Source organism: Ranitomeya variabilis, chromosome 5 (assembly GCF_051348905.1).
Source record: "Ranitomeya variabilis isolate aRanVar5 chromosome 5, aRanVar5.hap1, whole genome shotgun sequence".
Taxonomy (NCBI): Eukaryota; Metazoa; Chordata; class Amphibia; order Anura; family Dendrobatidae; genus Ranitomeya; species Ranitomeya variabilis.
Window position 1 is genome coordinate 628,458,540 of NC_135236.1, and position 18,294 is coordinate 628,476,833.

General features: G+C 39.1%; 1 protein-coding gene across 23 annotated transcripts in view; it reads left to right on the plus strand.

Moving 5' to 3' along the window:
* Positions 1-18,294, plus strand: part of LOC143776626 (protocadherin gamma-B1-like) — a 472,349-nt gene that overhangs the window by 299,015 nt on the left and 155,040 nt on the right. The window contains exon 1 of one of the 23 annotated variants that reach the window (XM_077266166.1): positions 4,955-7,467. The exons of 21 other annotated variants lie outside the window; for them this stretch is intronic. In XM_077266166.1, coding sequence (XP_077122281.1) covers positions 5,041-7,467 — 2,427 coding nt within the window. In that variant the 5' untranslated portion in view covers positions 4,955-5,040. Of the gene's footprint in view, positions 1-4,954; positions 7,468-11,144; positions 13,658-18,294 lie in introns of those variants that run through there. One more of the 23 variants, XM_077266160.1, reaches the window with a different exon arrangement.

Here is an 18,294-nt window from a genome sequence, read left to right on the forward strand (position 1 = left end):
TGAAAACTATTTTAGCACAAAAATTAAAGAGGATTTACTGTTTTGCACCCGAAAAGAAATCCCAATGTATCAAGCAAGGGGAGAGAAAATAAAACTATTCTAGCTCTGTGAAATTGTGTGCCAGTTGGAAGCTCAAAATATCATTTTGATTCACTTGTTAATAACAAGAGTGATAGGTTACATCTCATGAGTTTCTTCAGAGCTGCTAACTGCCTGAGAGGGATTATGTGATGCACCAAATTTCTCAACTTTAGTCCTTCATATTCAACTTATCACTTGGCTCTGACATGGGTGCACTTATATTCACAAGTACTGTAAGTCTGTTAGTGCAAATTAAAGCTGAAAATATTTTAATAAGTCTGTTTTACTAACAGGTTTACATATTTTATAAGTGTTGGGTCAGACACTAACAAGTTACAGATATCTGGCCAGATATACACAGGATACAGGGAATTCTGGTTCTAGACTCCTCTTATAACTCTCCAGAAGGTGTCATTTGTAAGTTGTGTTATGTCCTGAGAAAGGGACAGCCTAAAAATTCAATTTTTCTCTAGATATGAGTGGTTTTAGTTTGCACCCTTACAGGGAATGGCATACTATTGGTGCAGCATGTCCAGCCGAACAGGGGCCCAAAAAATAAGGGGTCCCACATCTAGCTGCAAATTGTGCATTATGATGAATTACTAGACTGCAAAGGGCCCATATATTGAACTTGCACAGCATCCCTCTTCTAGTATTAGATTATATTGAGAGTATATATCAAAAAACAATTGAAAGGCGACTCGATTTCCTCAGATCCTTATGCAATTAATGGAGCAGAGGTCAAACATCCATATCTCTACAATGCTAAACTAAAGACAGGCCAGATTCTGGGATGCAGACCCTTGATCTTAGGATTTCAGGAGTCCCAGCAGTTGGATCCCATTTGATCATTAAGTTACACTATCCTTTTAAAATGATATGTGTGCTTACAGTTAACCAATATGCATAAGATTTTTTATATGCAAAATCTTAATATATACTTACCTTGTAATGTCTTCACATCCTGTTCCGTCCAGATGTGTCCGGATCCCAGAATTCCAAGTGGCAGAAGTTCACCGACTGCCATATTGGGACACCCAAGTGATGGATGTCTCAGTATGGAAACTGCTGGTGGTACCAGACTTTTGCACGGTACCACCAGCGGAACACCGTCGCACCACACACACACACACTGTATACACCATATGTACCACACACACATACAAACACACACTGTATATGCCGTACGCACCACACACACACTGTATACATCATAGGCACCACACACGCACACACACTGTATACGCCGTACGCAGCCTCTTGTGTGGTACCACCAGCGTAACGCTGTCGCGAACATCCCGTCACTGGGATCAGCCAAATGATTCACTGACCACCACCATCTTTGTACAGGGGGAGCGCATGCACAGTTTTAATGTGGCCGCCACTATCTGTCTGCAAAGACGTCTATGACGCCGGTATAGTTCAATGCAATGATGGAGGAGAGAGCGTCTGCTGTTGCTCCCTCTCCCATCATTCCCCGCTCTGCCTCTGACACTGCGGGTGCGTGATGATGTCATATCATTGCACACCTGCTGTGTCCCGGGCAGACTGCAGCCGCCGAGACAGCAGCAGGGAGCAGCGCGGGCAAGAGGAAAGGTGAGGAGAGTGTTTTTTCTTTAACTGGACTGTGGGGCCATTATCTGGAGGGGGAGAGATGAGATGTGGGCTGTGCTGTATATACCACTGTGTGGGCTGTGCTGTATACTACTACATGGGCTGTGCTGTATACTACTACGTGGGCTGTGCTGTATACTACTACGCGGGCTGTGCGGTATACTACTATGCGGGCTGTGCTGTATACTACTACGCGGGCTGTGCTGTATACTACTATGCGGGCTGTGCTATATTATGCAGGCTGTGCTATGTACTATGCAAGCTGTGCTATATACTATGCGGGCTTTGATATATACTATGGGTGGTATATTATATTCTATGGGGGAGGCCGTGTTATATACTATGTGGCTGTGTTATATACTATTGCGGGGGTATATTATATTCTATGGGGGAGGCTGTGTTATATACTATGGAGTGGTATATTATATTCTATGGGGAGGCTGTCTTATATACTATGGGGGGCTGCATTATATTCTATGGGGGCTACATTATATATTATGGGGAGGTGGGCTGTATTAGATTCTATGGGGGGCTGTATTAGATTTTATGAGGGATGATTGCATCATACTCTTTGATGAGGCTGCATTATATTCTATGGGGAGGTGGGCTGTATTCTATTCTATTCGGGGCTACATTATATTCTATGGGGGGCTGTATTATATTTATATTCTATGAGGGGTGATTGCATCAAACTCTATGGGGGGCTGCATTATATTCTATGGGGGGTTACATTATACTCTGGGGTGGCTGCATTATGCTCTGAGGTGGCTGCATTAAACTCTGTAGGGTGGTGGCTGCATTATACTGTATGTGGGCTGCATTATACTGTATCAAAGACTATGGGGAATACGTTATACTATATGAAGAACTATTGGGTGCATTATACTATGGGAAGTGAATTGTACTACATGGATGACTATGACGGTGCATTATACTATATGGAGCACTATGAGGAGTGTATTATGCTCTATGGAGGACTGAGCAGTATATTTTAATATATGGAGGAATATAGGGAGTGCATTATACTATATGGAGGACTGTGGTGCACATTATAATATATGGAGGACTATGGGGTGTATTTTACTAAACAAGTAAAATGCTGCATATTCAGATTGTTTTTGCCGGAACAGAAATCCTTGTTCTCAGCAGCACATCACCGGTGTAAACTGTAGATGTGCTGCTGATAACATGATACTGTATGGTGATCTCTTAGTGATCGTTCTGTCCCATCATTCTTTCTCAGATGGTGGAAAGAGGCCGGGAAACAAGCGTTGAACAACTTCAGTATTGTCGATCAAACTCATTTAACCGCCTGAGATCAGCGCATGTAAATACAACCGAAATGCTTTTGTGTGATGTGCAATATGTTAGCATTTGGGGCCCCATTTTAAACTTTGCCTAGGGCCCCACTTTGCCTAAAACCGGCCCTGCCTACAAGTGTACAAAGATATTATAAAGTCACCATGTGACAAGTGGGCCTGTGTAACTTCAAATGCCAGGGCTGAATTTTAGTCCCAGTCCGGCCCTGTCTGGTGGGTGCATATGTGTCTTTGTTCCTCTCTTCAGGGGGCATCCCTAATACACAACCCTGTAAACAGGCTGGAGACTGGGCTTCTGAAACATTCTTCATCCTTTGAGCCACATGTAGCAAATGTTTAAGGGGAGGTTGTGAACACTTCTGCCAATCCAGGGGGCTGATCCCAGGAGAGGTAGAACAATAAGCCACATGTTTAGTAAAGGAGTTGGTACAGTGAAGTTGAGATCTGGTTGTATGTATGGATAGCCTATGAAGATTGGAGATTGGTTGGCAGCTGTAGTTGGATGCCCGTTGTATGGTCATGGTATCTTTTGTTTGGATTTGAGGAACTATCCTAAGGACTGTTTCCGACTGGAGCCGGATACACGTGCTACGATCATGGAATCTGTTATCTGGAGGAACATGGACAGTGACTACAGACTATAGAGGCAGGAGATACAAAAGCTGTGGGCCAACCAAAAGTTGGGAGACAGTGGGTATTGCCTGGTACGGGGGCAGTGGAACAATCAGTTCTGGGTTGGTATCTTGTGGACTGGGGGACATTGCATTGTTGCAAACTACCTTGAATTGCTTAGTGCCCTTGGCCTCTTTATCAATCTAAATAGATAACATAACTGTGGAAGTAAATTGACACACATGAAAAGTATATAGATGGAGGCAGTGAATAGTCTAGATTTATAAGTGTGCAGATGGGTGCATCATATATCCGAAAATTCACTGAATAATACTTGACACTTTTAATGAATCTAAATTTCACAAACTTCTATTTTAAAAATGTGAACTGTTGCACAAGCTAAGAGATGAGAACTATTCATGAGCATACTGTATAAGAAAAAGTGCAGCAGAGTTTTGAAAGTTTTTATGTTATCCAATGAAACCAGAATCCTGATTATATATCCAAAATATTATTTTTGTCTGACACTTGAAATTTTTTCAATACGTTTTGGATGAAATTGTTGATGCATTTAAGTTTAATTTGCGTCCTTGGCAGCACACTTATGATTATGTAGTGAAGAGGTTTAAAGATAACAAATAGACATAAAAACCACATAAGAGCAAAGGTTTAGACAATTTAGGACATAAAGAGATTTAAAGATAAAAAAAACTAGACATAAAAAACCATAAAAGCAGAGGTTTAAATAATATAGGACATTTCTTAGCTCACCATAGTAATATCTTTATGACATCTTTGAAATTCAATTTAGGAAAAAATGGAAGTGGATCTTGGTTATTAATATCACAGCAAGATAAGTTAAGCATAGTAAAGCCTTGATGTAATAAAATACAAAAAACAAAGAATCTAAGCAATAACAGTCATGTTTGTTGCTTGTGTCTTATAATAATGAGAAGTATTACAGTTATAGATATATATAAAGGTCTCAATGAGATATAACATCATCTAAAATAACGCAAAGACAGTATTGTTAGTTTATCATTTGCATTAATAAAAAAAAACTAATACTAAGCAAATTTACCAGAGAAAAAATAGCAGTTATAATTATTTTTTAAAAATGTTTTTCTTTAAAACATTTCCACCATAAATATGTAATATACAACCTTGTAAAGTTGTTTCTAATGCTGCAGTTCCTCATATTGGCCTCAGAGCGCCGCTGTTCACCAATAAAGAAAATATTCTGTAAATCCAGAATCGCCTCCATGATGCAGACAGTGTTCAACTGCAAGAAGAAATACACAGCATTTCACACTGGGATGTGCCAGGTACAGGACTCAGAAAGAAGACGGATTATTTTCTGCTGGATTATAAATATAAGAAGGATTTTTACCATTATATTTCTGTGAGAAGAAGGATGGCTGGATTACAACTGCAGGAAGGACAATCAGTGCAAGGACTCAGATGGCAAGTAATATTTCCCTTCTTATTTTCCTGGCTGTGTCATTCAGTCTCTGGTCAGATTCATTATTCCATTAATGAAGAATTAAGAAAAGGTTCTATTGTGGGAAATCTAGCAAAGGATCTTGAATTAAATGTTAAGGATCTCTCCAGAAGGAAATTACGTATTGTGTTTAAAATCTCAGACAAATATTTTAATATAAACCTGAATAATGGAAACCTGTACATTGCTGATAGGATAGACAGGGAGACATTGTGCAGAGCTGCAGCTGATTGTGTCCTTACATTTGATGCTGTGGTGGAAAATCCACTAAATATTTTTAACATTCAGATTCATGTTCAAGATATAAATGACAATTCTCCTACATTTCTTCATGACACAATTAGAATAGAAATGAGTGAGTCTACCTCCCCAGGAAGAAAAATTATATTACAAAAATCAGAAGATCTGGATGTCGGTGTTAATTCCCTGATAAGCTACAGACTCAGTGAGAACCAGTATTTTGCTCTTGGAGAGAAGGTCAGCACTGATGGCAGTGTATTTCCAGAGCTGATACTAGAGAAACCTCTAGACCGAGAGACACAGAACAAGCATGAACTCATCCTCACAGCTTCTGATGGAGGAAATCCTGTACAGACAGGCACTGCCCTAATTAATATCATTATCAGTGATATCAATGATAATTCTCCAGTATTTACACAGGATGTATATAAAGTAAGTGTCAGAGAAAATATACCGGTGAATTCAACAATTCTGCAGGTCAGTGCAAGTGATGAAGATGAAGGAGTCAATGCACAGATCACTTACTCATTTACCAACACAGAAAAAAGTATTTTTGAAACTTTTAATATAAATCCCAATAATGGTGAAATAAATATTAAAGGACAATTAGATTATGAAGTGTCAAGAATGTATGACATTTCTGTACAAGCCATGGATGGAGGAGGCCTCGCTGCTCATGCTAAGGTGTTAATAGAAATAACAGATGAAAATGACAATGCTCCTGAGATATCTATAACCTCATCATCAGATCTTATTCCTGAGGATTCTCCCCCTGGTACTATGGTGGCACTGATTCAAGTTCATGATCGTGACTCTGGAGAGAATGGTGAAGTTCAATGTATAATAATAGGGGATTTGCCATTTGACCTAATATCATCAGCAGGTGATTTTTATAAAATTGTAACAAGACTTAATCTTGACAGAGAAAAAATATCATCCTACAACATCACAATAAAAGCATCTGATAAAGGTTCTCCAGAGATGACTTCTAGAAAGGTTCTCCATTTGTCAGTATCAGATATCAATGACAATGCTCCAATGTTTGAGAAATTAGGCTACACTGCTTATGTAACTGAAAATAATTCTCCAGGAGCTTCAATATTAAATCTAAAAGCAAGAGATCTGGACAGTGATGATAATGCAAAGATAACTTATTCTATATTGACTAGAAATGATGAAGAAGATCCTCTGTCTTCTTACATCTCCATGAATCCAGTGACTGGGGTAGTTTATGCTCAGAGGTCATATGATTATGAGAAACATAAAGAATTTGATATCCAAATCATCGCCAGAGACAATGGATCTCCATCTCTGAACAGCAGTACAACACTAAGAATATGTATAGTAGACCAGAATGATAATTCTCCAGTCATTCTGTACCCATCACCAGAGGTTGATACCTCAACATTTGAGATGGTTCCTTGGATTTCTGAACAAGGCTCTTTAGTATCTAAAGTGGTGGCAGTGGACGCTGACTCTGGACACAATTCCTGGTTGTCTTACTTTTTACAGTCACCAGAACCATCACTCTTCACCATTGACCAGCACACAGGAGAGATCAGGACATCACGTGGTTTTCACGAAAAGGACATCATGAAACATGGAATTGTGGTTCTAGTGAAAGACAATGGGATTCCCTCCCGCTCAGCTTCTGTCACTCTAACCATGGTGATTGCTGATCATTTTCATCAGGTTCTTCCTGAGCTGAGCAGTCAGTCCAACAAAGAAGATTCTCAGTCCAACCTACAATTCTACTTAGTGATTGCCTTGGCACTGATTTCCTTTTTCTTTATGTTGACTGTAATTATTGCAGTTGTTTCCAAATATAAAGAGTCTAAATCCTCTTCTTCATTTGGATCTATGAGTACAAGTCTATACCCACAGATAGATCCCAGATTTCTTTCCCAGTTTAGCCCTGGAACATTACCTCTGCCATATTCCTATGATGTTTGTGTAACTCTGGATCCAAGCGAAAGGGAATTTGCATTCCTTAAACCTCAACACAACGTTCCTGTGGACAGTCTAATAGATGCCGATGATTCAGGGATGGGAAGTGAAAGTACAAAGAACTGTCTACCTGTAGAAACTGTTGTGGTAGAGGTATGTATTATATCTCGCTACTTTTTATGTCTTTTTACCATTTTAACATATGTTTTAAGTCATAAAATATGTATCTAAATTTTGTATATAAGTGATATGTTTAAGTAGAAATCAATACATTTAAATCAGAAAACATTTAACCACAAAGTGTAGGGGATGGTGTTGGTTTAGGTATTATGGGGATGTTGGGGGAGTGTTGGCGGTGTGTGGAGTTTTAGAAAAGTTCTAGATTGCAACCTTACCATGATCTCCTAAAAAGTACTACATAATATTGAGTATATTAAAACATAACAAAGGGCTCATTTTATGTGTCCCAAAAAATGAATTTTTTACTCCCCCAAAATCCCCATGCTCCTGTGATCCTGTTGCAGTTTTATGTTGTTCATTTTACTCCTCTGTTGTAGAGATTTGGCCATTTTTTTCTTGGCGCCAAGTATGTTTGTGGTAAAAAAATGCATTTTACAAGAATTTTCACACAGACTATGTAGCCCTCCCCATCCGTGATGCTACCCTATCACTGCGTGGCATGTTTGAACATCGTGATCTCATTCTATAGTTCTTCCCTTCTCTATGATGCTGAACAATATCACTCGGCAGCATCTGAACATGAATGAAAAGTATAATCTTCCGAAAGTATTTTCGATGACTAAATCACATTTAACCCCTTAACGAAAGTGGGATTTTCCGTTTTTGCATTTCCATATTTTGCTCCCTGTCTAACCAATGCCACAACTTTTTTATTTTTCTTTCAATATGGCCATATGAGGGTTTGTTTTTTTGTGGCACGAGTCGTACTTTTGAACTACTCCATTGTCTTTACCATATTATGCACTGTAAAATGGGAACATAGTGCAGTGACATTGCAAAAAAAGTGCAATTTCACAAATGTTTTTTAGGGTTTATTTTTACTATATTCACTAAATGCTAAAACTGACCTGGCATTATGATTCTCCAGGTCATCGCGAGCTCACAGATACCAAACATGTATAGGTTCTGTTTAATTTAAGTGGTGGAAAAAAATCCAAGTTTTGCAAAAAAAACCATAGCGTCTCCATTTTTTTGTGATTTCGGGTTGGGTAAAGACTTATTTTTTGCACGTTGAGCTGAAGTTTTTATTGATACCATTTAGGTGTAGATACAATGTTTTGATGACCGCCTGTTATTGCATTTTACAGCTTATTGCATTTTACAGCAATGTTACGGCCACCAAAAAAACGTAATTTTTTGTGTAATTTTGACTAGAAGCTGCGATCATCTGGCCGCCTGTGCTACACATAACAGGGCTTCATCTTTGCTATGTGTAGCTAAAATGATCATCTGCTATAAGCGCCAGTCATAAGGCAGCACTCAAAGAGAGTGGGTAATGACAACCACCGGAGTCTCCTGCTGTCATGCCAACTCATCAACTACCCACGGTCATGTGACTTGGGTGCCGATGGCTGGAGTTTTTGATGCACTGCCAGAGCAAGCATGCTAGATGCCGCTGTCTGACTATGACAGCGGTATTTAACATGTTAAATTCCACAACTCCACCCACAGCTGTTAGCGGCACATGTCAGCTGATGAAATCAGCTGACATGTGCCATGCCGGGAAGCATGCGGGCTCTGCTCCGGAGCACGAATGGAGTGCGGGGACATGACCATTGATGTATATACAGAGCAAAGGTTGTTAAGAAGTTACAGATGACCTTTCACTAGTTTTAGAATGTTAAACTGGCCATGGAATAGGGGGTGCAGAGCTTTTAATTTCTCCTCTCCTTTGTAGAGATATTAATTAAATTTAGGCTATAATTTATGATAAGTCCAACAGGGCATTACCACAGATTTGTCTCTGGGTGCATGCACTTTTTCTCCTGAATAATGTTGACCAATCAGAAGCAGGACTGTTGTGCAGAAGAAAGAAGAACAAACTTCTTGAGAAGGTCAGAAAAACATAATTTTTTTTGTGAAATGTAATGACAGGTAACTGTGTTCTGAACCCTGATCTATGCAGCCATCATGTAGAATACAGCAAAGTACAGCCATATAATTACACCCTCAGCTTTCATCTCACTACCATTAATGTTGAGAGAAGGGGAATACAGAAGAGCTGATATCACCATGGGGGTAGTGCTGCAACAGCATAGGTGTTTGTAATCCTATTCAGCTCAGCTGTGCTTCCCCCACACAATGGCTGACGTGAGATGATAGCTGATGGTGAATGTAGTCTCACTCTGCTCTGCTGTACTCTACACAGTAGCTGCAGAGATCAAGACTCAGAACTGGGCTCTCTGTTCTTTCCCCTGTCTGATGTCTCTTCCTTATGATTGGTCAACATCTTGCAATAGAAAACGTTCATTCTCCCCAGAGTCAAATCTCTGGTAATGCAACTTTGGCTTATCATAAACTGTAAAATTTCACAAACTAATAAATTTGTGATGGAGAGCAGAAATTAAAAAAAAATAAATAAATTTAACTCCCCTCTGCAGCCACTATTCTATGATGTGGCTAATTTAACATACTCAAACTGATGTAAAGTCTTTTAACAGCTTTTCAAAAACAATTACAGTCTGCCGAAGATATGTTGCATAGGATACATTTTTTTGTGGTGAATAAATTTATGAATCACCATATTATTTTGTAGGAAGGACTTTAAAACTTTTCCAAATCAATTGTTTTAGTCCATATAATACAGCTTCTTATCAATATTAGGATGTACTGGTAAAAAAGTTGGATCTTAAATCAAATAGTTGTATATCCAAAATTAATGGTTTGTAAATCTTCATAGATATAAAATGCAAAAACTGGCAAATAATTGCATTAAGTGGGACATATAAACTAAAGAATAAAAATGTTCTTAATCCTTTAAAGTTTTTTTTTAAAAATGCAGGTGTGGTTAACGTGAAGATAATGATAAATCACTCACCTACAATTGTGGTTCTAAGAGATGTTATATTATCTATAGAAAATAATCAGAAGTCTGGTTCTGTTTCATCATTATTTTTTAAAAAATATTGTACCTTTATGTGTAGCTTTTTCTAACAATGATGATTAGTTTGCTTAGAAGGTAAATTCCCTAATTACTAGAAATACAATCATAAATATATAATAAATTATTTTATAAGACATTCAATTACATTTTGCAAATATTTAAGAAAAGTTAGATGAATAGGAGAAGATGTGTCGGCCGTGCAGACTATTTATCAGACCAGTCTGATGGCATCACTATGATATCGTTGGAATTCCTTTAGGATCATAAGAAAAGGACATAGATTATGAGTATCATGGAGCAAGTTTTAATTTAGTAAAATGTACAAACTTTCATAAAAATTAAGCAGTAATTACTTCTGAGAATTATAAACCAAGAGGAATATTGTAAACATTAGTGCCACAAGAATTCTATGTGATATGCCAGAATATTCTTTTTATTAAATAATTTTTATCATAGAATTAATAACAAATCAATACATATAGTACATGTTTTCTTTTTTACATATCCAAGGCAGTTTTGACTATAATTTATAAAGTTCAGTTTTAAGGAATATCTGTGTTATTGAAAAGTATTCTGCTGCAGTTCCCCATAGTGGCCTCAGAGCGCCGCTGTTCACCAATAAAGAAAATTTTCTGCAAATCCAGAATCGCCTCCATGATGCAGACAGTGTTCAACTGCAAGAAGAAATACACAGCATTTTACACTGGGATGTGCCGGGTACAGGACTCAGAAAGAAGACGGATTATTTTCTGCTGGATTATAAATATAAGAAGGATTTTTACCATTATATTTCTGGTGAGAAGAAGGATGGCTGGATTACAACTGCAGGAAGGACAATCAGTGCAAGGACTCAGATGGCAAGTAATATTTCCCTTCTTATTTTCCTGGCTGTGTCATTCAGTCTCTGGTCAGATTCATTATTCCATTAATGAAGAAATAAGAAAAGGTTCTATTGTGGGAAATCTAGCAAAGGATCTTGAATTAAATGTTAAGGATCTCTCCAGAAGGAAATTACGTATTGTATCTAAAATCTCTGAGAAATATTTTAATATAAACCTGGATAATGGAAACCTGTACATTGCTGATAGGATAGACAGGGAGACATTGTGTGAAGCTGCAGATGACTGTGTCCTTACATTTGATGCAGTGGTGGAAAATCCACTAAATATTTTCAGTGTTAAAATTAATATTCAAGATATAAATGACAATCCTCCTACATTTCTTCATAGCACATTGATATTAAAAATGAGTGAATACACCTCCCCAGGAACAAAATTTGCATTAAAAAAAGCAGAAGATCTGGATGTCGGTGTTAATTCCCTGATAAGCTACAGACTCAGTGAGAACCAGTATTTTGCTCTTGGAGAGAAGGTCAGCACTGATGGCAGTGTATTTCCAGAGCTGATACTAGAGAAACCTCTAGACCGAGAGACACAGAACAAGCATGAACTCATCCTCACAGCTTCTGATAGAGGAAATCCTGTACAGACAGGCACTGCACTAATTAATATTATTATCAATGATATCAATGATAATTCTCCAGTATTTACACAGGATGTATATAAAGTAAGTGTCAGAGAAAATATACCGGTGAATTCTACAATTCTGCAGGTCAGTGCAAGTGATGAAGATGAAGGAGTCAATGCACAGATCACTTACTCATTTAGCAACACGGCAAAAACTATTTTTGAAACTTTAACTATAAATCAAAATAATGGTGAAATTAAAATTAAAAGAATATTAGATTATGAAGTCATTAAATTTTATGACATTTCTGTGCAAGCAGAAGATGGAGGAGGCCTCGCTGCTCATGCTAAGGTTTTAATAGAAATTACAGATGAAAATGACAATGCTCCTGAGATATCTATAACCTCATCATCAGATCTTATTCCTGAGGATTCTCCCCCTGGTACTATGGTGGCCCTGATTCAAGTTCATGATCCTGATTCAGGAGAAAATGGTGAGGTTCAATGTATAATAATGGGGGATTTGCCTTTTGAGATAATGTCAACAACAGGAATATTTTATAAAATTGTTACAAAATGTAGTCTAGATAGAGAAGTGATATCATCCTACAACATCACAATTCAAGCATCTGATAAAGGGTCTCCTCAAATGAATTCTAGCAAAGTTATTAGGCTTGATGTGTCAGATGTTAATGACAATGCTCCAGTGTTTGAAAAATTAGGTTACACTGCATTAGTCAATGAAAATAATTCACCAGGAGCTTCAATATTTAGTATTCAAGCAAGAGATCTGGACAGTGAAAACAATGCTAAGATAACATATTCTACGATGACTAGAAATGATGAAGATGTCCTGTCTTCTTACATCTCCATGAATCCAGTAACTGGGGTCGTTTATGCTCAAAAGTCATTTGACTATGAGAAGCATAAAGAATTTAATATCCAAATCATCGCCAGAGACAATGGATATCCATCTCTGAACAGCAGTACAACACTAAGAATATGTATAGTAGACCAAAATGATAATTCTCCAGTCATTCTGTACCCATCACCAGAGGTTGACAGCTCAACATTTGATATGGTTCCTTGGACCTCTGAACAAGGCTCTTTAGTATCTAAGGTGGTGGCAGTGGACGCTGACTCTGGACACAATTCCTGGTTGTCTTACTTTTTACAGTCACCAGAACCATCACTCTTCACCATTGACCAGCACACAGGAGAGATCAGGACGTCACGTGGATTTCAAGAAAAGGACATCATGAAACATAGATTTGTGGTTCTAGTAAAAGACAATGGAAATCCTTCCCGCTCATCTTCAGTCACTCTAACCATGGTGACTGCTGATCATTTTCATCAGGTTCTTCCTGAGCTGAGCACTCAGTCTAACAAGGAAGAATCTCAGTCCAACTTACAATTCTATTTGGTGATTGCCTTGGCACTGATTTCCTTTTTCTTCATGCTGACTGTGATTATTGCAGTTGTCTCCAAGTATAAAGAATCTAAATCTTCTTCATTTGGGTCGCTGAGTACAAGTCTATATCCTCAAGTCGATCCCAGATTTGTGTCCCAATTTACCAATGGGACATTACCTCTTCCATATTCCTATGATGTTTGTGTAACTCTGGATCCGAGTGAGCAAGAATTCGCTTTCCTCAAACCCCAGCACAATGTTCCTGTAGACAGTCTAATAGATGCCGATGACTCAGGGATTGGAAATGAAACATTAAAGAACTCTTCATCCATAGAAAATCAGGTATGTATTAAAAAGCACTTGATCTTTACCAGATGTTTGTGTTACAAATTTTCAATCTCATTTTAATACTGTTTATATTATATCTCCTTTTAGCTCCTTTCATAGATATTTAATATTATATTCCTCTTAAATAAATTGTATGGCGAAAACGTTTTAGTAACTAGATATTATTCAACTTAAAATGGTGATGATTAGTGTTGAGCGATACCGTCCGATATTTGAAAGTATCGGTATCGGAAAGTATCGGCCGATACCGGCAAAGTATCGGATCCAATCCGATACCGATACCCGATACCAATACAAGTCAATGGGACTCATGTATTGGACGGTATCCCTGATGGTTCCCAGGGTCTGAAGGAGAGGAAACTCTCCTTCAGGCCCTGGGAACCATATTAATGTGTAAAATAAAGAATTAAAATAAAAAATATTGCTATACTCACCTCTCCGACGCAGCCTGGACCTCACCGAGGGAACCGGCAGCGTTGTTTGCTTAAAATGCGCGCTTTTCCTTCCTTCCGTGACGTCACGGCTTCTGATTGGTCGCGTGCCGCCCATGTGGCCTTGACGCGACCAATCACAGCAAGCCGTGACGTAATTTTCAGGTCCTTCTAGGCATTCAGTATTTTAAAATTACGTTCCGGCTTTGTGATTGGTCGCGTCGCGGTCACATGGGCGACGCGACCAATCACAAGCCGTGACGTCACGGGAGGCAGGAGGCGCGCATTTTAAAATGCGCGCGTGTCCAGCCTCCCGTGACGTCACGGCTTGTGATTGGTCGCGTCGCCCATGTGACCGCGACGCGACCAATCACAAAGCCGGAACGTAATTTTAAAATACTGAATGCCTAGAAGGACCTGAAAATTACGTCACGGCTTGCTGTGATTGGTCGCGTCGCGGCCAAATGGGCGGCACGCGACCAATCAGAAGCCGTGACGTCACGGAAGGAAGTAAAAGCGCGCATTTTAAGCAAACAACGCTGCCGGTTCCCTCGGTGAGGTCCAGGCTGCGTCGGAGAGGTGAGTATAGCAATATTTTTTATTTTAATTCTTTATTTTACACATTAATGTTGTTTCGATACCGATACCCGATACCACAAAAGTATCGGATCTCGGTATCGGAATTCCGATACAGCAAATATCGGCCGATACCCGATACTTGCGGTATCGGAATGCTCAACACTAGTGATGATGACTTGAGTAAAAAGTCAGTTAGACTTCATGCCTTCTTAATAGTCATGATAATCCCTTCTCATTTTTGTAAGTGCAAAGGAACCAGCCAGTTTGTGATAGAGAAAAAGTATAAATAGCCTTTTAATAAAATTTTTGTAACATTTATTCCTTCAGAGTTAAATGCATATGAATACAGACATTTACAAACATTTAGGAGCCCTGATCACAGAAATCTAGACATTTCAAAACTCTTGTCGATATGATAGAAAAGAATCTCTTGCTGTGGACCAGGCCTTTAAGCGTTTGCATTTCTGCACTCATATTTATTTAATGCTTGAGGAATAAAAGTTAGAAAAGATTTACCATAGTGCTGGATCACATGGAATAATTCCGGTCAACACTTGATGACGTAACACACAGACTTGTATTTACCAAGTTATCACTGTGGATTTTAAACTACTTTAAAGTGTTGAATGAATGTAATGACAATGTATTAATATTTTGGATTGAACAACTTGAATTTGAGCTTAAAATTGCTTTTACAAAGATTTTGCGCAATGTTACTTGTTATGTAGACTGTATTCAAAATATCTAAGGCCAGAGGTCTCCTGTTTTCCCTTAAGACTAGTGTTTACTACATGGCCTCTATTTGCTTGCTTTACAATCTAGTCCTCATGGGCAAGTAACATTGGAGGGCGCATTACTTTTACCAGGTTCATGTACAGCCAACAGTTAAGATGGAACAATCCCACATAATTGTTGGCACCACACCACTTCTACTGTATAGGATTGGTTCTTTTGTATGCTGTAAGAAGTAGTTCAGTGGTTTGGCTTTAGAGAAAAGCAAAAAATGGAACTGTGACAATGTCAGATCTATCCAAATTAGGACATCTTCATCTGTACCCTTATAAAATTATACTAGTAGGAACTATACTTACAAAGCAGTCCTCCAAAATTCATAATAGTGAGGCTGATAGGAAAATAATTCTCATGTCTGTAAAGTCCCAAGATGATTTACAGTTATCATATTTGTGACTTTTTTTTTTAAATCCAAGGGTTTTTTGAAGTCTTAGTGTTTTTGCACACTGAGTCTTTGTTAGGGCTGGTGGAACGCACCGAGTAGATATAAAGATAGTAAAGGTGCATTCGCAGCCCAGGGTCCACCGTGCAGGAGTGGAACCTGCTGCTAGTTAATAGCGGTACTACGCCAGAATAGACATGGGTTCCATCACCCGGTCTGTATAGGAGCAAACTCTGTTGCTTCACAGAGTCGCTGGGAATAAAGGTAATGCTTTACCCTGTTAGCAGTCACAGGGTGCAGCACATGGATACTAGTGGGATCCCTGCAATTCACCCCCGCTATGCTGGTGATTGATCCCGCTCTGACCATTGGTGGCTTTTGAGCCCATGCCTGAGGACGCGCTGAGTCAGATGCTGGGATCAAGTGGGAATTCCCACCCTACACTGACGGATTCTCAGGAGACACTGGAGATAGCCGCACAGAATGCGTACAGCACCGCACTGGCAGTCACTGCTGGTTAGATGCAGTATAGATTGTGCCTGGTCCTGGATGGCACTATCTGGCGCTAGACAGCTCCAACATTTACAAACATTCATCAACTCTAGGGATGGGAATGATTCTGAGCTTTCACCAGGCATTCATCCACACACACACAATTATTGATTTATACTAGCACATGGCCGTGCGGCCATGTGAACCTTTTATAGAGGAAGCTCTCCAGGACCTTCCTAGTGGTCCAATAGGAGCTGCTACAGGACCTGAGCATGGGGTCTATCCACCGGTGGGATCCCTTCTCCTCTTTCCCCCTTGCATGGGTAAGCATGTTTTTCATTTCACCGCCGCTGTGTCCTGGGTTATTTATTATAACTAATTAGTGCACTTGCCTCAGACTGTTTGTTGCATACTGACACAGCAGCCACTTCTTCCTTAGCTTCCCATGCGATTTTTATTTTTTGCTATATGGTGTTTACTGTTTACACAATTGTTTGGGATTATTCCCTGTAGCGTTTGCTATATTACCTGCTATATTACCTGCAACTATTCACACAATTATTCCCTATAGCGTTGGGGTGTTGGGGGCAAGGGTCTGTATTCCTTCCCCGTTCATGTAGTGTTGTGGTATACTTGTTACAATTATCCATGTCCTGATTTTAATGTTTTGTAAAAATAAAGATTTTCTTATATATATTTGTACTTCTGGCTCCTGATCCTCCTCTTTCCAGGACCTGAGCATGTGACCCCCGACCTCCAATGAGAGGTTGTCCCTTGGGCATGCTCAGTAGAGGAAAAGCAGGACTTAGTCCCAGGAGCATCTGCTCGCCACTGAACAGTGCTGGTTGCAATGGCTGAGCCTGGAAGATCAGCAGTAACCAAGCGCACAGTATCTGCCTGAGCCAGATGCTGGGACCGACGTCTCTGCTGAGCAGGCTCCACTGCGGCTGGAGAGGAATGGGAGACCGCAGCGTAGGTGGTTTGAGATCCCCCCTGTGCAGTGGTGAACTCGACACCTAACAGTCTTCATTGCTGATTTTTTGGAATGAAAACTCCAGGCTTTTGATAAATTTTGAGATTTTGAGGATGAATTGGAAACTTTCCGCTCAAAAAAGCTCTAGTCTAAGAACATACCACATGAAACATCTTATCCATTTTTAGCTAAAATTATTTGATGGAGCTGTAAAGATGAGTAACAATGTCTATAATGGACAAGTTCTCCCTACAAAGCGTTTTCACCCAAAAAAAATCTAAATTTGTCTGTAACATAGCGTACTTGATCTAAAATGTTTAGCGATCACAGTCTTTCCCGATTTCCATCACCGCTTCGACTTGAGAGCTCTTCTCCTTTGCCAGCTCTAAGGGACCTTTGTGCAAGGCAGTGTTACTTTCAACAGTGTAAGCCTATGGAGCCACAGAACAAGTCTGTAGTCTTACATTGGACATTAACTTAAGGTCTACACATAAAACCCTGTGTGATCCTGTGAGTCTAATTTGAAGTCATGTAACCCAGAGAAAAACTGGAGCAGCGCTTGAAACCAGGGAATATGATTATCAGTAAATATTTTAATACAACTGCACTATATTACACACACATTTAGAAAGGTTTAGGGGGTAATTTTTGGATCTGGAGTGCTTATTTAAGTAAAATATATCAAGTTAGTTTATTCTTTGCAGTAGAGTAAAGAGCAGAAGCTATATCTTCTAATGAGTACTCAGAAAGGCTGGTGATTTTTATAGTACCCATGAATAGCACAGGGAATCTCTTTTGTTTACATGGTGTAGTGGATAATATATTATAAAATGTTTATTAATTCTTCTTTCAATACTTTCTTTGTTTCTTCTGAGTTTTTTTATAAGAACACTCTTATAAAGATTTATTTACTTACAAATCATAACTCAAGAGATCCTCGCTGTCCTTTGTTAGGCCGCAATTGAAACTTAGACTGATCAAA